Source organism: Xyrauchen texanus, chromosome 10 (assembly GCF_025860055.1).
Source record: "Xyrauchen texanus isolate HMW12.3.18 chromosome 10, RBS_HiC_50CHRs, whole genome shotgun sequence".
In the NCBI taxonomy this organism is placed as follows: domain Eukaryota; kingdom Metazoa; phylum Chordata; class Actinopteri; order Cypriniformes; family Catostomidae; genus Xyrauchen; species Xyrauchen texanus.
The window spans coordinates 42,865,440-42,888,868 of NC_068285.1; the positions used below are offsets into that span (position 1 = coordinate 42,865,440).

Below are 23,429 nucleotides of genomic sequence, written 5' to 3' on the forward strand. Positions count from 1 at the left end.
ATGTAATCTGAGGTTGTATGAACAGAAATGACTACAACGACATCTAGTGGCACACTGAGGGATGAACATTCATTTCGTTTTCTGATCACCTTTTAAAATTGTATTTCCGATTTTACAAACGAGTAAATTTATTTGTTTTATGAATATGTTGCTTTGATATTTACATTAGATTACCAGTAATCTTTTAATACAACTTAACTATCTATATATCATGCTTTTTCAAATGTTGTGTCTTAAGAGCTAGTCATCTCTGCCTTAAAGTATTATTATAATTTATATATATATATATATATATATATATATATATATATATATATATTTAGATAATGTACTTTAGTTGATATGTGGTTAAGAGACTCAATACATGAAATGGCATTTAAAAAAATATATTAATTGATAAATAAGCAATGAAAAGAGAGGGAAAAAAACAGATAATAAAAAAATGTATACATGCTCTTGGAAGCATGAAAGAAACGTTTTTTTAACTAGTTTTTATTTGACCACAGAAGATTAAAATATTTTACATAAATACTTTATAAAATATTTTAGAAATACTAATGTAATTAACAGCCTTCATTAATAAAGTGTAAAGAAATCAAGATGCCGCTCCACTGAATATGTTTGCATATATTTTGACATTATAAAATTCTGACAGGACACAAGTCCATATTGTGCATATTTTATCGAAATAAAATAAACATGGCCAAAGCAACAACTAACTCTTGAAACGATCTTGTAGTACAAGTTCTTATTATTCTTTCAAACTCGGTGATAATGCTCTGTCCTGTCGGTTATCATGAGTGACTCCTTTAAATGATTACACAAGGAAGAGATCTCTCTCTCTATCTGAATACAGAACATCAGGAGGAACACCTTACTGACATTGTCCCATATCTGAAGCCATCAACATCACAAGAACAACTGAACATCAACCGGACCAGTTCATCTTCTGAGTTTGACCATGTTCTAGACTAGTTACTGCAAATGCACAAGTCTTTAAATTGTTGGCCAAAAATATTCTACTGACTGTCACATAGGCCTACATCAAAGAAAAACACATACATATGGCCATGTCTAAGAATATAGTATAAATGCATATAAAAACAAACATTTGTACAGTAGGATTTCTATTAAGATTTACAGTATAGAACATTAAGTGCTTTGTACTTGGAAAAATGAATGGAGAAAATTCTTGGATAAATGGTTTCATGCTGTAACACAAAATGTGAAAATGCCCATGGGCAGTTTGATTTTATTGGCACTGTATATAATTGTATTAAATACATACATAATAAAATGCATTCATTGTACACACATAGCATACCACACACAGATATGTGTGCATGTGTGAATGGTGTGTGTATAAAGTAGACAGCAGACAAGAAAATATACACCGATTAGCTACATCATTTATCTACACATCTGCATATAGGCTGAACCAAGCAAGAATTATTCAGGTTAGTCAGACAAACATCAGAGTCCTTAAAAGATTAGCTCATCCAAAAATGGAAATTCTGTCATCATTTACTCACCCCGATGTCGTTCCAAATCTGTATGTTAGGCACAATATTCACACTGTTTTTTGATTTCCACACAATAAAAGTTAAAAAGGACAGAACCTTCCAAGCTCCAAAAGCACCATAAAGTAGTCCATATGACACAATTACTATATCCATAGGCCTAACTATCAGGCTTCTGAAGCCACTCGATAGCTATTTGTGAGGAACAGACTGAAATATAAGCCCCCCACCCCCCAAGCTCTCACAACTCATTCGATTTTGCATGTGGGTCAATTTTGTCCGGATTAAGTTCTTCAAAAATACATTCAAATGAAATTCAAAAACACACACACACACACACACACACACGCGCGCGCGGAATTACTTACATTTCACATTATAAGTCATTCTGATATTTTTACGGAATTTAAAGTAATGTATTGTAACTGTATGGAGACAGGAAATAACAAATAATAAAAGCCTCGATAAAAGCTGAAATTCTATGAAACATTATATACTGGCATCAGTAGTTTGGAATAATATTTTAGTGCTATCTAAACAACAACAACAACAACAACAGCAACAAAAAAGCAGTTAATTATTATTTATTTTTTTATAAATTATGATTTATATTTGAAAACTTTTGTTCACGAAACCAAAGCCAGGTAGTGCAACCAACACGCACGCACGCACGCGCTAGAAAAAAAATCAGCATGAATATGCGTGATTTATACATTTATTTGTAAATATCAGATTTTTTTTTTTATTTTTCTGAAAACTTTGAATTGGAGTTACCCTTAGAAAAATTCTAAAAAAATGTATTTTACCTTGAAAAATATATTTGAAAACGTTTTTTAAATAAATGACTACGTTGTTCAATGTTATTACTTTATTATCGATATTTACGATTACAGATTTTAGAGTTCTGAAGCTTTCACGTGACTGGGCCGTTGAATTAACCACGCCCACTCATTTCAAAACCCCGCCCTCCAAAGATCATTTTGAAACCGAGAAAAAGAGCAGCATTGTTTGTCACTGTGGCTGTCAAATTCAACAGTGGCACAATAGCGCCATCAACAAATATTATGAATATTATCCTCAATGATCCGCTTCAAATACAGCGTATATGAGAATGAGCAAAATGAAAAGCGTCAATGTCTGCGGTCCGCGGACACTTTTTTGTTTGCTGTTTACAAAGTCTACAGCTGTCACAGAGACCGGTGAGATATCTCATTACACTTATTTCATTAATATCTTTAAGGGAGAAGGAACATTTTTTGCATACTTTTCCATGACAGAAATAGCTTTCAGCACCTTTAAGTCCTGATGGTTGCACCACGTGACACTAAGTCATTCATTCATTATTATTATTATTTTTTTTTTTTAATGTACGAAACCAACATGGAAACAAATATTACATTTCTACAACCTTGATACACATGTTTTAAACTCGTTTTTTTTTTAAAGATTTCAAAATTTGAACATCATGGAAACATTAATGGTCAATGCCCCATATTTTCAATCATGGCACTTATAAGTTTGATGTCAATATTGCCAGGCTTTGGTTGTCATGTGTCTTGAAACACAATGTGCCAGGTTTGAATAAGATTAGAGAGCTACAGTGGAGGTGAAGATTTTCAATGAATATGGTGGATAAGACAAATGGTGTGATGGATGAATTTTATTACACTCTAGTTTTATTTTTGTTATTCTTTTTGTCACAACAGCATTACTCCCCATTCATTTTCATTGCATGGAAAAGAGAAATGAACATTCTGTTTATCATACAGTTTTGGAACAAAATTAAGCTGAGTAAATGATGACAGAAAGTTAATTTCTGGGTGAACGATTCCTTTAACTCTTAGTGTTAATGGACGCTCTTGAACTGTCCGCTGATTGTGGTTTCTTGGGACTACGAGAATGCTTTCTCAGCTTTCCTTGAGAGATACTCTTCCAAGTCGTCATGGGAACACTCGGAACCTCCCTCTTTTTCAATACAACCTCTGATGAAGTGCCTCCATCAGAGGAAGTGTCAGAACTCTTTGAACTCATCTCCACCGAGGGCTCCGTGAACACTATCAGATGATTTCTACGATGAGGAACTTCTCCTGGAGGACTCCCGTCAGCCCTTTTGTCCTTCTTCAGCAATGTGACCCTCATCTGAGCCACACTGGGATTCAGACATGCGCTCCTCAGGAGCATATTGGAGCGTGGCTGAACCATCTGGATTCCTCCAATAGGAATGGTGAGATTGGGAGTTGTCGCTTGAGGCTGCGAATGCAGAGGCAGGTGACTTAACACTCGCTGGCCTGCCCTGGGCTGCAGGTTCCTGGAGAGACGGCCATGTGGTGGAGGCCAGGACTGTGCCATGTTCATCCTTCTCTGAGGACTGTGTGTCTAATGGAGGGAAGCCAGAAAAAACAGTTTATAGGGAAATCACCTTGTGGTTTTATGCAGAATGAAATTTTGAATGCTAATGCAATTTTTGAGTTAGAACTAAATTTTATGGACCATGGTGAAAAATACTATTTATCTATATACTATGTTACACAAAATCTAGTTGAATTGCAATAAACCATCTTGGTTCCGGAAATATTTTTCCCATCCATTTTCTCCAAAGGGTTTTCATAAAAATCTTCAAAAGAGTTCTATACCTTGAACCAATCCAACCAGCTTTAAGGTGAATTACATTACAAACCAGAAGCAAAAATAAATAAATACATAGGCCTACATTTGTTAAAAAACACAAAGGTACCAGATGGTGTACTAATGTGGCCTTCAAGTGGAGTTGGAAATATCTTAATTATGAATTCCAAGCACATGAACGACACAGCGAAGTCATATTTACAACTGGGAAACTTGGAATTCTAGATGATACATGAGTTGCCGAGTTGTGACGTTGGAAGGGGCGTGTTGTAATAAAAGATAATGAGATGCATTTTGAAGTCAGTGCTTTATTTCAATAATATTAATGTTTTATGTGACAGTCAACTAATGACAAATGAATTATTAGTTAGACAACATGCATTAATGCATCATAAAAGTAAAAGTGATGCAGGTGTGTTCAGTTGTTGTTATCCTCTGGTACAAAAAAAGAGATGTAACCGTTACCGTTGTGTATTTGTTTAAGTGTGGCGTCATGAATTTTTTGTCGTAGTAACAAATGCCCAAATCGGAGGTATGAGCATCCCAGGTGCACTTAAAGGCATGTCTTTAATGAGAGAATCGACTACAATCCTATGAATCATTGTGAATTAAGTAATCAAATAAAAAACGATTGCAAAATATAAAACTATCGATTTAAAATTGTCAATTATACTGTAATTGTCCAATTGAGGCGGCGAGAGCATAAAATCGACCGGAAGTCTTTCGTTTTCTATGGCAGCCAGCGTCTCTCAGTGGCGCGTCCATGGCCAGCGCATCTTGGGTTGTGGGCGTCAGAGGAAAGTTAAAGTGCGGGCAGAATTATGGTAATGAGCTTTGACGCGGTTCGGCAGCAACCTATTGGAATATAGAAGTGCTCCGCTCTAGTGAAGTCTAGAGAACACAACCGTGTAAATTTTGGTTCCCACCAAATGGAGGAGAAACTAATTATTGTTGATGATCGGAGATCATTTGCAGCATTCTCATAGATGACACTAATCTTGCAAACAGTTTTCAGATGACTAAAATAGAAGAGAGAGTGAGAACTTTTTCCATGTGCATGTTCCTTGTGCTTCACGCCTCTGAACAAACAGCTCATCAGACACGGCACTGACTGCTTATCTGTCATCTGTTCTTAAAAATATAATCCAGAGTGTTTCTTCAAGCATGTGTCTTTGTGTCTAACAACATATCTTGTCATAATAATAATAATAATGTACAAGAAAAAGACTTTATGATACCTCTATTGCAAAACCATTCAAATAAATGATCACAATGTATATAAATAAGGCTTATGTGGTACTATACGCATCTTCTGAAAGGCCGGGTTTAAATACGACACTCTATTTTATACAATATGTAACGGGTCCTTGTTCCATCCATGGCTTGAGAAAGCATGAAGACCTCTGTTCTAGGGTAATGGATGTTATTTCTAAACAGTGTGGTAAGCCTTGTTTTGTGGCTACAGTGTTGGAAAGCTAAAGATAGTCCTGGTTCATCCCAAATTTGTCTTTCAGACAGGAGATGGTAAACAGACAAGTTTATATTTAAGCTCAGCCATCAGTTTAAGGGTTAGTATCTCAGGTTTTGGCTTTAATTGTATGTAAAGACTGGCTTCTATTTCTAATAAAGGTGTGACACTAAAATAATACAAGGTGCACTTTCGGCATCAGGGTATTTATTTTTGGATATTTATTTTAGATATATTTGGCTGTCTTGTTTTCAGATGAATTGCATTTTGTGCACAAATAAAAACCATCTTTCTATATGTGGACTAATACAAACTTAGACAAAGAAAGAAGCATCTGCATGTTTAGCTATCAAGACCAGAAATCCACTTTTAACTGTTGAAAGACAGCTGAATGGTCGGTTAAAGTGAGCAAAACCTTACTTTGCGAGGCTTTAACCATGGAATGAACAATTTCTTCTTAAAAGTTTAGCAGAAACAGCACATATTTAGCAGACACAAATGGCACACTTACAGTACTTGAAAATAAAAGAAAGCAAAACAAAAGATAAAGATAACTTATTTGTGCCTTTGGAAAGGAGCAAACAAGCAACGATAAAGAGTTCCAAAGAAAACAAGAACGCTCACCAGTTTAGTCTTGGGGTGCAGTCTGCTGGGTGAGACCTTTGTTAAATCTCTGGGTCCGCCAGCTTGGTACTGAATAGTCACACTGGCCCCAACGGTCAAGGCAAGACTCGGTGACAAAGGTAGTATGGGTGACAGGGCTCTGATGGGGGACACACGTCTCTCAGGAAACGTAGAAGTTGGACGGCTTGAAGGAGACAGTGAGGACCGACAAGAAGATGGAGAGGGACCGCGTAACGGGGACAGGTCTCGTCCAGGAGACTGTGGCAAAGCAGGGGACATTTGCAGGCCTGGAGAGAGGCTGCGGATGGGGGATGAGCATCTCCCTGTGGTGGGTTCCAGGTGTGGAAGTGTTGCTATGGATTTTGTGGTCTTGGGAGAGGCAGCTTCTCCGTAGCGTCCTGGCCTCCGGGGACTCAAACTGTCAGGGACTGTAGGATTTTGCTCCCAGCCCGGGTTGGAAAGCCCAGGGGGCTCACGGGAGTCGAAATCATCACTGGAGAGATGTCTGCTCACAGAGGACGAGGAGGAACGAGATGCCTGTTCATCATCCTCATCATTATCTTCAGTCTCTTCCACGTCGCTCTCCTCAGCATCAGAGAACTGATGATCCACCACCACCTCCGTCTCAAAGAAAAGCGTTCCTCTTTCACCTACACAAGAGAGTCACTGTGTTAGACTAAGCAAATTTAAAACAAGAAAAGTTATGACATTAAATGAAGACTTTTGGGCATATACTGTATGGGTATTTCTTTGACTTCGGCAAATGTTATGTTCCCAGTGGAGTTAAAACTGAATTGGAAACTTTTTAACCAACTTGTAAACTTAAACTAGGAAAATCCATTATACAGAATTTAATACATGTTAAAACTATGAACATAAAATAAATAAACAACTATTTGTTGTGTAAAAATGAAACTGTCCCACAGTTGTGGCGTCATTTCCACCACACCAACCATTTTTCCCCTAATAAAGTTTTTTAATCTTAGCAAGACAAAGGAGTCAGCCATTTTATTTACAAAACCATTAAAAATGTATTTTCCACCCAAGGTCATCCAAAAATGCCTTCCCAGATATGTATGACTTTCTACTGCAGAACACAAATGAAGATTTTTAGCAGAACATCTCCGCTTTCTTGTTCCATACAATGCAAGTGAATGGTGACCAGAATTTTTTAGCTCCAAAAATCACAAAGGAAACAAAAAATAATCCATAAGACTCCAGTGTTTAATCCATGTCTTCTGAAGTGATACAACAGGTGTGGGTGAGAAACAGAACAATACTGAAGTCCTTTTTTAACTCAAAATCTTCACTTTCACACCAGAAAGTCACATGTGGTGCCTGTTCAGTTTCACTTTCACATCTGAAAGTGAAAGTTAAAGTGGAGATTGATAGTAAAAAAAAAAGGACTAAAATATTGATTTGTTTCTCACCCACACCTATTATATCACTTCAGAAGACAGATATAAACTGTGGAGTGTTATGGATTACTTTATGTCTCCTTTATGTGATTTTGGAGCTATAAAAGGTCTGATCACAATTCACTTGCATTGTATGGACCAACACAGCTGAAATATTCTTCTAAAATCTTTATTAGTGTTCTGTAGATGAAAGAAAGTCATACACATTTGGGATGGCATGAGGGTGAGTAAATGATGAGAGAATTGTCATTTTTGGGTGAACTGTCCCTTTAAGATGTGCTAGATATATCTGTGATGGGAATTTGTGACTCAAAAAAACAAAAAGAATGACGAAGATCTCTAGTGACCCATGTATATGCACTAATAGACTCTGTCAGCAGACAAATTAAATAAACTAGTGAGAGTGTAAAAATGTTCTAAAAGTTTTCTATTATGTAATGTATTACTGCACTACAATGTTATAGAATATGATATTAAGCAACAGATACAAGAGGCTGTGCTATATTGTGATTATTTATGGCTAAAAGCCGTTGTTGGGCACGATGTGAAGTGGACTGTCTACAACCCCTTCAGACGTAATGGTTACCACATAATTAAAAAATTAAGGACACAAATGTTTATTAAAATGTTTTTTTTTTTTTAAATGATTACAGGCAAACATTACATTAGAAGATATAGAGTGTTTCTCAATGCTAAGAATGCAGAGAACGGTCTTGCGTTCTTGTGAAGACTAGTCTTGCCAAACTACCTTGGAAGACTGAACTCGGAAGGACAGGAGGATGTAGAATGCATTTTGAGATTAGTTTCCTCCATGTGTTTATTACTCTATTAAAATGATGCCCAACAAAACAACAAATACTGACGCCGTAAAATGAATCTCACGAGCTGTCGGACTTTTACAAGCTTACAGCAGGAAACTCTTGAGGGAAAATGACACAAGGGAGAACTATAAGAGTTATCCGCTGTAAACAATTATCATAAAATGGCCAAATATCAAACACAAATGTTTGAAGACCCACCTCCATCATCTGTCTCAAGCTCACATTGGACCGGTCCAGGAGCGATTCCCTCTGGACATCTCTTCCCATGAGCTTTTGACTTCATGTGCTTGGTCAGATTCCCTGTGGACAGTGCGTGCAGAGAATTTCATCAGGGAAACAAAAGAAATACAAAGCCTGTGTACATCAAGTGCCTTGTCTTGAGAGTACAGTAGCAGAAATAGTTCACCTTTGTCATATAAACAACATCTGATGTTGTAGACACAGTGACAGTATCTATTCAAGACCCCATGAAATAGTTGTTCGACATATCAAAGTATTGTCCTTGTTTTTAAATAGCCAATAGGCTTTAGTTTACATTTCAACTTGGCAAAACCGTTTTTTGCTACATGGTATTGCTCGTCATTGGTAAGCAGGAGATTTGGTTTGACTGGTTAGCAGGGGCAGATAGTTCCTGCTGGTAGATGCCATACATCAGGGCTATTCAACTTCATCGACAAGTGGGCCTGATTGAAAAAAAATCTTCGGGGCATGCGATGTGGGCCAAGCCAGACTATTTTATTAATGAAAACTTTCTATCTACAAATATTGTGTTATAGTAGGGCTATAATATTTGTTCACTATATACTGTAAATAGAACATCTGTTTATAGCTTAAATTTGACCATGATAAACCTTTCCACCTAGCAGGAAATTCTGAAAAAAGTACAGGTTTTCATAATTGGTCCATAACAGAGAGAGTAAATCAGACTGATACTACATCCGTATAGCACAAGTTTACATAGTAAAACAATTGAAAAACGGTGTGAACGCCCCTAAGACAACTGACAACCTCAGGCGGGCCACTGATACTTTCAAATGGGCCGGATTTGGCCCGCGGGCTGCCAGTTGATTAGGTCTGCCAAACATCATTCTGTGGACAAAAAATATAAACATTTATATAGCACTTTTTCTAGGCACTCAAATCGCCTCACCCACCAAAAGTGTGCAGCATCCACAGTGCACCAGTACACTCACAACATACCAGCTATTGATGGAGAGGCGAGCAGAGTGACGTCGCCAATTCAGGGATGGGGATTATGATAGATAAGGGCCAATGAGGGGAATTTGGCCAGGACTTCTTTACAAGTGTCCTGGGATTGTTATTGACCACAGAGAGTTAGGACCTCAGTTTAACGTCTCTTCCAAAGGACGGTGGCTTTTTACAGTATAGTGACCCCATCACTACACTGGGGCATTAGGACCCACACAGACTGCAGGGTGAGCACCCCCTGCTGGCCTCCCCAATCCCTCTTCCATCAGAAATCTTAATTGTCCCCAGGAGGTCTCCCATCCAGGTACCGACCAGGCTCAATCCCGCTTAACTTTAGTGGGCAACCAGGCAAGAGTGAGGGTGATATGACAGCTGTTACATACCTTTGGTTTTGAAGGCAAAGTTACAGTGCTGGCAGATGTAAGGGCGAGCGTCCGTATGCAGTCGTATGTGTTTGCGCAGCATGCTGGGTTTCTTACAGCGTATCCCACACTCCTCACATACATATCGCCCTCTTCCCCGGCCACGTACATAAACGTAGTCCTCATTTGACCTGTAGCTGAAAACACAACATAAAGAGTGAGGAATTGAATGTTGTTTGAAAAGGCCAAATGCTTTTGGTAAGAAGACAATAACAGATAGGGTACAAAGGGGCAAAAGGCGTCCCTTCAGGAAATATGTTTGTTTTGTTTTTTGGTTGCAAAGTGTATACTGATGGAGAAACACAATTTTGTTTGTCTTCCATGGAATAAACAAGTCATAGGGGTTAAGAATGACATGAGGGTGAGTACATGATGGGGGGGGGGTTGTGAATTGCATTTTTTATGTTTATTTTTATTATTATTAATTAATTTAACAGATATGGACAAAAAAAAAAATTGCATCACTTCATTAACCAGAATAATGACTTACATTTCTGTCTGTTCCTCACACAAAGACATCATCTGACTTCAGAAGACATGTTTCAACATGGTAGTTGTATAAACTACCTTTATGGTACATTAACTGTGTTTTGTTTTGTCATTTTTGGAGATAAACAGCCTCCGTACTCACTTTCATAGCATTAAAAGAGCATCTCCACTAAACTTCTCATTTTGTGATCCACAGAAGAAGGAAATAGTTGAGGAGAAAATTATGAACGCATTTTTATTTTTGAGTGAACTAACCCTTTAACTGGCTTAAATGCATGCAACGTAATGTTCAGACTTGCAATATGCTTTCCACAGTGTAATGAGTTAAACAAATAGTATGGAATCTAAAAAAGCAGATAAACATTTAGGCTCACTTGGACACTGCAATTTCTCAATGTCACCTCTAGGTTAATTAAAATACTAGCAGACCATAGCCACTGGACTAGAATATACACATAAAGAGGGCTATACATTGATCTCACAGGTCTGTGTGGGAGACCTGATCCGCAATCTATAGCACCTGCACAGTATGGCTTTTAAAGGTGCTGTTAAACAACTTGATATGCTTGGCACAGACCCTCTTTTAGAAACCACACATGCATATATATCCATACACCCCCTCCACCTACCCACAGACATACATGCATACGTGTAGTCTGGCTGGGTGTTCACCCCGCTTGTGTCAAGAAAGTCCCAAAACGGGTCCGCCACTTGACCTCAAACAGAAGGCCATTTATAAATGTCAAGAACTGGGGCCCCCCCCTCCCTTCCGACCCCCTTCACCACCACCCCCAGCTCAAACATGGTCTTCTTGCATTGGAGCTCTGTGTCCAGAGCCTGGGCATATGTGCCAATGCAAACAGCTGAAAGGGATGGAAACCCTGGAACCAACCAGCTGCTCACAACCAATAACACGAGTAAAAATCAAGAACTGTGTGCCAAATTTCTTAAAAATAACAACTACTATATAATGGAGTTCAGTTTTGGTGGGCTCAGTGTTTTAGTTTTATGCTGTGCAGCTATTTATTTTGTGGTGCAATATGATATATTTCTCAAATAACTGACTAGTGTTGATTAATTATACAATATTGTAACTCCAAAACGTTAATAGGTGAAATCCAATATGCAATTTAGGTGGATCTAAAAGACAAAGCCTTAATATTTATTTATTAATAATTTTTTTAAGAATCACAATTCTAGGTTGTGGTGCGGGACGAATTAAGTACCAACGTTTCATATTTGCACTGCAAAAACAAAACAAAACCATTTTCTTAATCAGTATTTTGTCTTGTTTCAAGTAAAAATATCTAAACGTCTGTGACGGGACGGAGGGCGGGGCCCGGTCATGATTTTACACACCTGTTCCCTTATCAGGCTAATCAAGCCTCCGAGAGCGATAATGAACGACTGCGGATGGTGGTGCGCGAGAGAGAGAGAGAGAGAATGTTTACGGGCAGCTGTCCGTCATATGTGTGTGTTTGTGTCTTTTGGTTTATTTCTTTATTAAACTATTATTTATATTGTCAAGCCAGTTCTCGCCGCCTCCTTTCCATTTAACTGCTTTACAACATCCTTCAAAGATCTCAACAAAAAATTAGGGTAAGGAAAACGGTATTTTCCCTAAGTTTATTTTTCTCATTCTATTCACAAAAAGTTTTGTTTTAACCCTTAATTGCATATGTAGGGTGTTTATTGACCTGGGACGTCATTCAACCCCCTTTACCTCATCCATTTTTAAGAGTTATGTCACCACCTCTTCAGCATTTCCTTTCCATTCCCTTATTCTTATGAATAGGCTAAAGACTCATTCATTTAGCCAGACATACAACAAATTTATCCTTTAACTCACAATTAGGCTGCTTTAGTTAGGTCTGTTGGAACCAGAAACGGTGATCATGATCTATAACTCTGCTAATAATGTAATGGCATCTACACTAATATTATTCTATTTGTTTCAATGTCTCAACCTCAGGATTCATATACCATATACAGCTCTGTTTCTGCTTGGTGTCAGACTCAGTCTATTACGATGGACTTCAGGGGATAAACTGATGCCAACTCCAACTGTAAGACATGGGATACTTCACATACCACTGCCTGAACCTTGGATTTAGGATAGACCCCACCGAACTTTACCAAAAATGACCTGCTGTTGAAAATGCACTTCACTGATCTCTGCCTGCATCACCTCGGTCTAATGATGGACTACACTCTTGAAATGGAATACATCGACTATCAATTAATTGCAAACAAAAACCTTCATCAACCAATTAACAAGGACAATTGCATCTATGTGAACTTCTGCAGTTAATCCAGGATGGACTTCAAAGACATTGGTCATTAATCTTACAGTTCATACAAAATCTTTGTTTAAACACTGTCCTTTAACACTAATTTAGTTTAATAATTTTAAATCATGACTTGCACTATACGCAAGTAATATTTACATTGTATTCATGATGTTAGCCAGACGGGCACTGGCTCCACAGTGAGTCTGATTTCTCCATTAATCAACATCATATGGAGATTTGTGTTTCTGTTTTAAAAAAATTAAAAATTGGAACAAATATTATTTTCTTATTGATTGATTACCAACAGTTATGTGATCATTAGTGACGCAACAAAAAGAAAATGAAATTGAACTGACAGGGCGGCGGGCGGGGCCGTGTCGTGATTCTACACCGCCGGCCCCTAATCAGGCTAATCAAGCCTCAGAGAGAGATAAAGGCCAACTGGAGACTGCAGTGGGACAGAGTGAGAGATTTACGGGCAGCTGTCTTTGTGTGTTTGTCTCTTTTGGTTAATTTCTTCATTAAACTATTATTTATATCGTCAAGCTGGTTCTCGCCTCCTCCTTTCCCTTGAACCCCCCCTTTACAGGAACCGTTTGTACCTCGTATATGCCATAATTTTTATCAGTCCATACCGACAATGTCATGCAGAGATGACTTCATTCAGAGATTACGTTTTGCAATCTGGTCTCACAGAATGAATGTTACTATACCTACATTTATGCAAACTGAGTTTTATGTGCCGCATTCTACGTTTTGCTGCAGTTTCCTGATGAAATTAACACTAGAGGTGCTTCAACAACTGTGTGTTTTATACACTTCACAAGTACAACGTCCGATTATGACTTTATAAACACTTATTTTTTGCACTATTACTCGCACACTGCTATGTTATGATATCGAAACACTTTTACTATAACGCATCATTTTAAAAACAATACATTTTAATATACATTTTAATGCTTGTATTACAGACCCTCCTATACAGTATATACACCAGTGGTGATTTGTTAGGGCCAGCAAAGCATTCTCTGCTGGTGTAACATGCCTAATAAATAAAAACATACTTATGAATTTAAAAACACGAGATGTTCTGCATGATCATGCGATTGATTTATTAAACAGTAAAGGAGGTCTGATTTTCACTTCAAGTAAATTGGTAAGGGTAAGGATGTCTGTTTTTTTCACCTCTCATTTACTTTAAGAAACATTTTTGTTAGGTTTAGGTTCACATTTTAAGTTAGGGAGGTACGTTTTACTTATTAAATCAACAATCTAAAACTCACATTAAAAACCTTGTCTGATCAGAACACTATTTCACACGCTTTTGCTTCACAAGTAAATGTTTCTTGTTTTAAGGATGTTTAGATATTCTTACTGGAAAAAAATAAATACTGATTAAGATAAGATTTTTGCAATGTAGGGTAAAGGATGTGTTCAAATCCCTAACACTAAGTATAAGCAATACTAATAGTGATATTTGCCTTAGCACACCACTGAAATTAATAACATGTGCTTTAAGTGGAAATAAATCTGTCCAGAAACCACATAATTACCCTCCACCTGAATCGCTGCCTAAATCGGAGTTCTGAGCCTTCACGCAAAATCACTCCCCTCATTCATCAACTACAGCCTCAGAGCTTCCATTTTAAGATGCACAAACCACCTTAACTCCGCTCATTCTGGAGAGACTGGTTGGCTCTGGATAGTGCAAGACAGTAATGTGTCTTTATTACTCCTCAAAGACAAGAAAAAGATGGTGGAACAGTTCTGCCGAGTCAATTTGATGGCTGCTGTGAGCAGTATTTTGAGTAGGGTTCACTTTAGCCATCATCTCGCAGAAACGCTACATTGTTGCTAGGAAGACTTGTCTTTGTAAACTGCTTTCAGTCACGACCTACCAATTCACATCATACATAACCTTGAAGAATTGCATTTCTTTCTTGCAGTAGCATGTCTGACATCTATTGTGGTTCATTTGAGTTTGGCTTCTAGCCAGACTGATTCATAGTTTCATTTTCATTCATACCATTTAGACCACTCTTTTCCTGAGAATAATCTCTTACTGTAAAGAACTTAAGTTTAAAACAAAAAAGGGGAGCACACCTAAGCCAGGTGTTTACTGTACGATTCTTTGAGAATTATAAATAATTCTTTCCATCTTTCCGTCAGACAAACATGATCACACAGGAAGTCGGCATGCTGTTTCCGAAAGTTCCGGTATCCTAGGATCAGCGACAGTGTGCCGACTCACTGACGTGCAGCATTGCCCACCAGGCTTTTTTACATCGATTTCAGTGTGTTTACATTCCCCCAGCAGCACGTTGCATCAGCAGCATGAGAGACCCGGGTTCGTATCCACATTGAAACCATAAAGTAATCAGAGGTTGCACTTTTCCCTCTAACATTCAATTTTTACCCCACTAATGATAAGGTTTAGGTTTGGGTTTTGGTTGGGGTATACAGTCTATAAAATAGGAAGAAAAGAACTCGCTTCACAATTAGCACTTGGCGACCTCTCCTGGACATAAATGGAGCTCACATGTGCCTATACGCCCTACAACAATTACCACTTTGGCCATTGGGGGCAGTGTGTTAAATTTTGGTAAGCATATACCGATTTTTGTAAAAGAAAAGTCGACCTACTAAATCCGATTTTACTGTGTGATTAGGCTGCTCTCACGGCTGATTAATTGCCTTTGCCGTGAATCGTAACTTCCGACGAAAGATCTGACAATATCAGACATTTTGAGTTTGCCCAGCCTCAACACACTCCAGACACTCTGACTTTGCACTCTTGATTTTTCTCCATGCAAAATATTGGTAACATTAGCACAAGAGCTGATTAGGTTTGTGCCATAACATTTTTATTTTCAGTGTCAAATAAGATTTAAGAATGGCAGGACTGAAATGTAATGCCAAATGCCCAGTCAGTCATGACCAAAGTTTTAAGATGTATATTATACAGTCTGACATAATAGACCGTCTTCCTTGGCTTCTGCCCAAGATCTCACTGTTTGTACAATCTGGCAAGCAACTATCGCAAAGAACATAAAACAATCAATGAATGTGTGCCAGGCTTTAAATCCTATGTTGGTTTTCATTAATCTAAAAACACCTTAAAACATGAGTGTGCTGCCTCTCGCCCATCTCACTATCCCTTCAGCTCAATGACCAAAATCATTGATGCAGTTTGGCGTAAATGGGCCCTCTGCTGGGTTCCACAGGAAGTGACCGCCAGGCTAGGTAGTTTCCTGGCTCGAACTGTGTAACAGACGGTCCGTGTTGGCTCTGACAACCAACGGATCTCCTGCAGCGGGGCAAGAACAACACTGCTCGAAATACTGACAAACTGTTGACAGAAAGCTGCTGCATATGTGAGCACAGGCCACAGTGCAGGCATTATGATAGAATAAAATGATTTAGCAGGCAGATCTGAGAAGATTGGGAAAAGGAAAATGATCGTAGCAGCTTGTAGGTAAATATCATATAATAATTAGATTGGCATTTCCCCAAGAAAAAAAACAATGCTTTCAAGGCAGCAAAAGACTAGTGTTAAAACTTTAGGTCTGCTTAGGTTTAAGGCTTTGATTCGGTGTACAGTATTTATTCAGAAATGTATTCAGTCATCTGGAAGGTCCTGTGACTTGTAAACCAAAACGACCAAAACACAATTCTAAAGACTTAAAAATGTTTGTGCAAACAAACAGGATTACAAAAAAAAATAAAATCAAATAAATAAATAAATAAATAAAAACACTGTCACAAGCAGCTCCTCGCATTCATCACACCCCTAATGAAAACTTTTAGTTAGTGAACCGGACGATCAGTGCGTAGCAAATAGGGTTGCAGATTTTTTTTCATATCCTTGATTGATTTTCATTAACATTAATTAATAGAATACAACAAGAATATTGTTTCATAGACAAGCATATTGTTTCATTCACTCACAAATATACAGAAAAAGTTGTTTTTAAACAGATTTTACAAGGTAGTTGTTGGGATTTTTCATGAAACAAAAACAGAAAATTACAAAATGTTCACACACGATAACTTAAAGCAAATGCACCCGATTAAAACAAGCCCAAATACAACATGACACGATGCTTACAACTTGAGATAATGACCCCATTTACATCTGGTTTTAAGATGCGTCTCGGGTGATCCGATCACATGTGACCAGACAAGACACCTCCTTGTTTACACCTGGTCGTTTAAATGTGTCTCCTGTGTCAACTTGTGTTCTGATTTTGAGGTGATGACTCTTACTTCATGATGACATACATTAATCACTATGTCAGTGTGCCACTGCATGATAATAAACCACAAAAAAGTCATACAAGACAAAGAAAGCATAAAAAATATGGTGCCCTGTTTTTCCCAGATGCAGCTGAAATGTAATCTATGCAAACGCAACATTTCGAGCAGAACTATCCATTATTTTAGTGGAGTACCTTTGTAAAGCCGCTTGTATCCGGCAAAGTTTAAACTCTCGTTTAAGTGCAGCTGTTGATTGACAGGTGAGGGGTTGTGCTTTGGTGCTGTCTGGGAAGCATTCAGGATGGATAAGCGTTTACACCTCAAATGTGATGTGGTAACATGGATAACATGTTTTTTGTTATCGATCACAAAACATTTTGCTCCCTGTTTACACCTGTAATTAACACTGGCCACTTGTGATCGGATCAACTGAAATGCATCTTAATACCAGATGTAAATGGTGTCAGCATTCAAGGAGTGATACGACATGTTAAATGGCTAAAGAGAAATCGGCTACTCCTGGGTCCTACTGCCTCTTGGATACATGCTGTATTCCTCTTATTGAATAACCAGTAGATGCTTTAGATCTTTCCCATTACACCGGTTTAATTGCTATTCTTGATTGATTAAATTATGAATGGCAAATAATCATAGAATGATGAATCATTCACAACCCTAGTGGCAAACAAAATGAACTGGCACTTTTACACCCTCTGTAAGGCTGCGACTTAAACATGGATGCAAATTATCAGTGTTTTTTTCTCTCAACAACATGATTTCGACCAAGTGCAACTTCTATTCAGCAGTTACTTATTTTACAGAAAATACGGTAGTTGAAAATCTGTATCGATCCACCATTGCCATGACACTAAGCACATTGTTTTCAGTCGGCTGTGCAAGAGAAACAAAACGTAACGCAAAACTGTCTTAACAGTAGAAAGACAGCTAAAGATGCTAAAACAGATGCAAGAAAGAAAAGGCCAATCACAATTCAGTATGCTAATCGAGGCAAGAAAGAAGACCAATCAAAATGGCATAAAATTGAGAAGAAAGTTATATTGCTTGCAAGGCAGCATTGCTCTAAGATATACTGTACATCTACATTCATAAAAGTGTGACTTACCCTCCCTCACAAATCTGTACCCGTGCGGTGCATTGGGAGGTAGACAGTTGATCCTCCTTCTCCTCCGTTGATTCCTTTTCTATCTCTGTCAACTCAGCTTGCTGGACTTCTTTTGTTTCTGTGGGCTGAGTGGCATGTACCTACACTCGAGAGAGACACGGTCAAGTTCACCAACCCTACTCCGGATGCCCAGGGTGACAGAGATGGGGGATGTCTCATTCAACATTTTGCAGATAGCCTTAAAACTAATTAAGCTGGCTAGGCCAAATGTAACCCTAAAACAAGACAAAAAGTTTACTGTGAGCAAATTGTCACATTTGTAGGCCTAATACCTTTCATACTACTTAAACTCTGGTAAAAACGATCATCTTTCTTTGGTTGTTTGGCCAGCCCCCAACTTAATAATATCAATGTTAGCAAGCATCTCAGTCATTCAGGCAACACTGACAATTAATGCAAGAGTTGCTACATTTACCTCAGTAACCTTTTGTATTGGGGAGTCAGGTATCTCTTGTTTTATATCCAGAAATGGTGTCATTGCCGCCATGGTGTAGATGAGTGGGCCGTGTCTTTGTCTACAGTGCAAGAGGGACAGCATTTCCTTGCTTGTCAGGCCAGGAGGGTATGGATTGCTAGTGCTTGTAGACCATGAGGAATAAACTGAGTTTTGGTCTTCACTCTGGATGGATGGATTGGGCTTTATGTAGTTTAGATAGCACCAGGTAAAATGAAGGTTAGTGTTAAGAGTGGCAAATGCTGGTTCTTTGTTTTCTGTTGGAAAGATGACACTTTGCTCACCGAAACTTTCCTCCTTGCATTCAATCAAAATGTTATCATGTCCCCTTTCATTTCCCTGGTTATTATCCTCCTCTTCCTCCTCCTCTTTCACATGTTTCTGCTGTTGTTCACTCTCTGGGCTGAGCTCCTCACTGCTTGTGGTGGACAGCACGTGTTTGTTCACCCCAGCACTTTCTGATTTGGATATATTAGACATTGGTTGCTGCTCCATCGTTTCACACTTGGAAACCACTGCAAATGAACTGACACCAGAGTTGCCAGGTTCCTGAGGCCTTGCACCAAATGTTTGTGAAACTGTGGTATAAATGGAGCCAGCATTGAGTGGAAGGTGTGAATTAAGACGGACTGGAATTCTATGGGCTGGTAAAGGCATCAGCCGCCCAGGACTTAAAGTAACATCAAAATCGAGATGCTGATGGTGGCGATGAGTGAGGTATGGCTGGCTAACCCTTGTAGAAGAATTCCCAAAGTAATTTTGAATAGGGATCTCAAGCTTGAGTCCTGTAGTCACTGGAGAATAATGAGCTCTGGCAGCACATGTTGGATAAAGCAGACTTCCTTCTGTTGTGTGCTGATCTGTATGAATGAATGGGGTCAGTTGCATCACATTGTGTGGGGTATTATATGATGAAACATTCTGTGACTGCATGATCTGTTTTTCACCAAATGAGTGCACAGTATTGCTTGAAGACAAATGTTGGGAGGTCTTTGGTCTGTGGCATCTAGTAGGAGAGTTGGCGTTGAAGACCTTTGAAGGTTGGTCTTCCTCCTCAGGTTCTCTTACAGCAGAATGCCTCATTAGAAGGCATTTCCTCCTTTCTTTCCAACCAGCAGGGGTCCGATCTGGGGACAAACAACTGTAGTCAAATGACTTACTGCGAGATTCTGTGATAAAGTTAGCATGTTGAGGAACATGGGGTGCCTGCTCAGATGTAGAACGTCGCATTTCTCTGTGAGAACTTGTGGGAACTGTCAACGTATGAGTGGCCCGTGATCTCCTCGTTGGCATCACATCTGCATCAGCTTTGCAAGACTCCTCAAATGAAGCTGATCTACTGGAGGTGTGAGACAAACAACTGTCTTGACTCGGACTGTGAGGCAGGGAGAGTGACTCAAAGCTTGAGTCCCCTGAGGACTGGGCAGCTTCTGCAAGGCGGAGACGCTTCTTTTTAGGAGGTAACTTCTCAATTGGAAGCTGAGCCAAAGTTGGACTTCTTTGGGGCCATTGGAAATCATTGACTTTTTCAACGTCCTTCATTTTAAGGACAGTCGGAGGGGGTGATACTGTCATGGTGTTGGTGTTTGAATCTTCTGTGACTAGAATGTCTGGCACTTGGACATTGTCCTGGTGTACAAATTTATGGAAGTTTGGTTTTGTTGTCTGCTGCTTTGATTGTGAGTGAGGGGAAGAGTGACTGACATCATGACAGTGAGAGACATCATCTGGTCCTGGGGTTTTTAAGGTGCAATCATGTTTCTCAAATGAACTAGTATGCTGTATGACTGATATTCCTTTCAAAGCAGCTTCTGGACCATGTTCTTGACTTAATACAATGGTCCCTTTTATAGGCTTTTCGCAAGATGTTGAATACCTTGTTATTGGTGTAAAAGAAACTGATGGTAATGAAGGATCTTCAAGTTCAAGACTTTCTTCTTTTCTTCTTTTTCGAAATCCCAAAACACCAAGACGAGAAGTGAGTATTCTTTGAGGATCTTCCACTTGACAGACTGGAATTTCAGTTTGTTGAGAGAGATGAGCTGTGCAGCAGTGTTGTTTGTGTGTTTGATATCCCTCCATGTCATTACAAAATATACCACACACATCACACTCAAATGATTTTTGTTTTTGGCTGTGATCAGAGGAATGAAATGGTGAGCTGGAATGGGGTTGCTCTTCTGTAGTAATTTCAGCACCGATGGGCAATTCAATGGCAGGCTGTCGTCTTAGCATACCATGACGCCGATTCTGAACTGGTTGCTGGTCATCAAAGGATTGGCTGAGACGAAGGTTATGAGAAGTTTCAGACACATCATTAACACTTGCATCTGAAGGCATGGATTGACTTCTCAGAAGAGGAGCAGTGGATGTTGGATCAGCTGGTTGTTGGATACTGACAGAATGGTGCTGAAACTTCTCACAAGGTACACCAAGTGTGATGGAGCCACTGCTTTTTGAGCTCACATCTATATCTTTTGGACTATAAAGAAATGGCTCTTTAGAGTAGATCGGCTTCAACTCTGTGCTGTTTCTCCTGGAGAGTGAAAACTTTCTGGGTTTAACACTGTCAATCATACTGGTGTCTACTACTGCCTCATTGATGGTGATGAGTTTAGTGATGTGGTCAATGACTTGCCTTTTGGGTACAGTGAATGGAATTCTCTTCCCTTCTTGCCCTGCAGGATGGACATGCTGTTGATGAGCAGTCCTTTGCAAGTGTCCAAGGCGACCAAACTTTCCAAGGATGACCTCTGCATAGCTTTTGGCACTTGTGTTTGTTGGACTGTCCTGAGAGACTTCCATGCTCTCAGATCGAGAAAAATAGCCAGACTCTGTGCTTCCTTTGCTGCTCAGACCAAATGAGGATGATGCTTCATCAGATGATCCTAAAGGTGTATGTCTTCCTCTGCTAAGTCTCATTGCAAGTCTCTTTTTAACTGCATGGGAGTCATCTAAACCTTGTGACTGTCCCTCAGAGCACCTTTCTGCTGTATTTGGCCTTTGAATGGACATCTTTTGTTTTCCTAAGATGGAAGATGATGATGGTTGGCTTTCTTCATCTGATTCTGTAACTGGCTCCTCTGAACAACTCATACTTGGTCCCTCCCTGTCTCCAGTCAGACCAGCTTTCACCATATGAGTGTGGGATTTCATGTGCTTGTAAAGGTTACTTTTAGTCTTAAAGGAAAAGCCACAAGGTGTACAAGGGTAAGGTCTCTCTCCAGTGTGGGATCGGATGTGTTTTTGAAGCACACTGGGTTTAGCACAAGCTCGACCACAGTAGGAGCACACATACTTTCCAGGCTTTTGAGGTTTACGCTCACGCTTTTGTCTAGGCGTTCCTTCCACAGCCTTGTCCATGGAACAGGATGGTGCACCTGTAGTTCCAGATGGCATTCCACTAGACTGCCTCATGTTAGCATCAAGATATTCAGAACTACCAGATGCCCTTGATGACTTGACCCTTTCAATAGTGTCTGTTACCTGAGCAGTTTTTCTCTGTAACCGGAGACGTTTTCTCTCAATATTAAGTAGTTTAGGCTGTTGTTGATGGTGCTGCCTTGTTGTGGGTGGTGTAGCCTTGTTATGATCATGATACAGGGGTGCTGACCTTGGCTGGGAGCTTTCCAATGAAGACTCATTATGAGGCTTTTCTAAACCTGCAGATTGTTCCCCTGTGGTCAACTGGCTATGCGAGGTCTCCATAAAATGGGGAGAAAGCCGGAGTACAGTTTATTCCAGACTTTACAAATCACCAATAGACTAATTAATCTAGATTTTCATTGATTTGTATTTTATTCCATTAGTGATATATGAGTGTTGTACAAATTTGTCACAACTGAAGTACTCTGGACACATTATTGCTTGATGTGAGAAGTTTCTTTAGACAATGCTATGAATTACCACTACAACTTGTAGGTTTATTAATTACTGTAAGTTCTGCCCCATTTCTTTCCTTTTATTTGGAAATCCACATCAACCATGTTTACTTTAATGAATGCACTGCCTGGTTTTAAAGGTCATGGGTTCAGCATGTGGTTTAAGCTCCATCTGGTTCTGATGTTCATCCACTTCAGAAATTCTGTGAAATAACAGAAATAAATATAATTAATTGGAACTGTCATTTCAACGTGATTATATCAGATAGAATACAATACAAATTAAGGGTGGTGGTACCCAAAACCTCTAACTATCTTATCATATCTTATTTTGGAATACTGAAGGGGATATGTCAAATTAACTAAAAAATAAATATGAAGCAGCTTATTCCAATAATGCTGATTTACTTTCAATTAAATATTCAAATGATAAAAGTTAATAATTAAGTCATTTGAAATGGCTAAATGATAAAAGATCTTAGCTTAACATACTTCTGGAGTAACTGGTAATTAAATTGTAAGAAGTAAACAAGTTAAAATACCTTTGAGTAATTGTGTTTGTGTGAACATGTTTATACTACATTGTGGGGACCAAATGTCCCCACAAGGATAGTAAAACCTGAGATCACCTACCTTGTGGGGCCCAGCCAGTGGTCCCCATAAAGGAAATGACTTACTAAACGATGTTTTTTTTTTTTTTGGAAAATGTAAAAATGCAAAAACGATTCTGTGAGGATTAGGTTTAGGGTTATGATTAGGGGATA

At 38.8% G+C, this 23,429-nt stretch overlaps 1 protein-coding gene across 1 annotated transcript in view; it reads right to left on the minus strand.

Moving 5' to 3' along the window:
- Positions 1-506: 506 nt before the first annotated feature.
- LOC127650120 (transcription factor HIVEP3-like) overlaps positions 507-23,429 on the minus strand; it is a 77,413-nt gene continuing 54,490 nt past the window's right edge. Inside the window, exons 2-7 of the mRNA XM_052135314.1 lie at positions 18,746-22,868; positions 18,271-18,410; positions 10,069-10,244; positions 8,675-8,776; positions 6,238-6,887; positions 507-3,896 (exon numbers count right to left, since the gene is read on the minus strand). Coding sequence (XP_051991274.1) covers positions 3,354-3,896; positions 6,238-6,887; positions 8,675-8,776; positions 10,069-10,244; positions 18,271-18,410; positions 18,746-22,492 — 5,358 coding nt within the window. The 5' untranslated portion in view covers positions 22,493-22,868 and the 3' untranslated portion in view covers positions 507-3,353. The remainder of the gene's footprint in view (positions 3,897-6,237; positions 6,888-8,674; positions 8,777-10,068; positions 10,245-18,270; positions 18,411-18,745; positions 22,869-23,429) is intronic.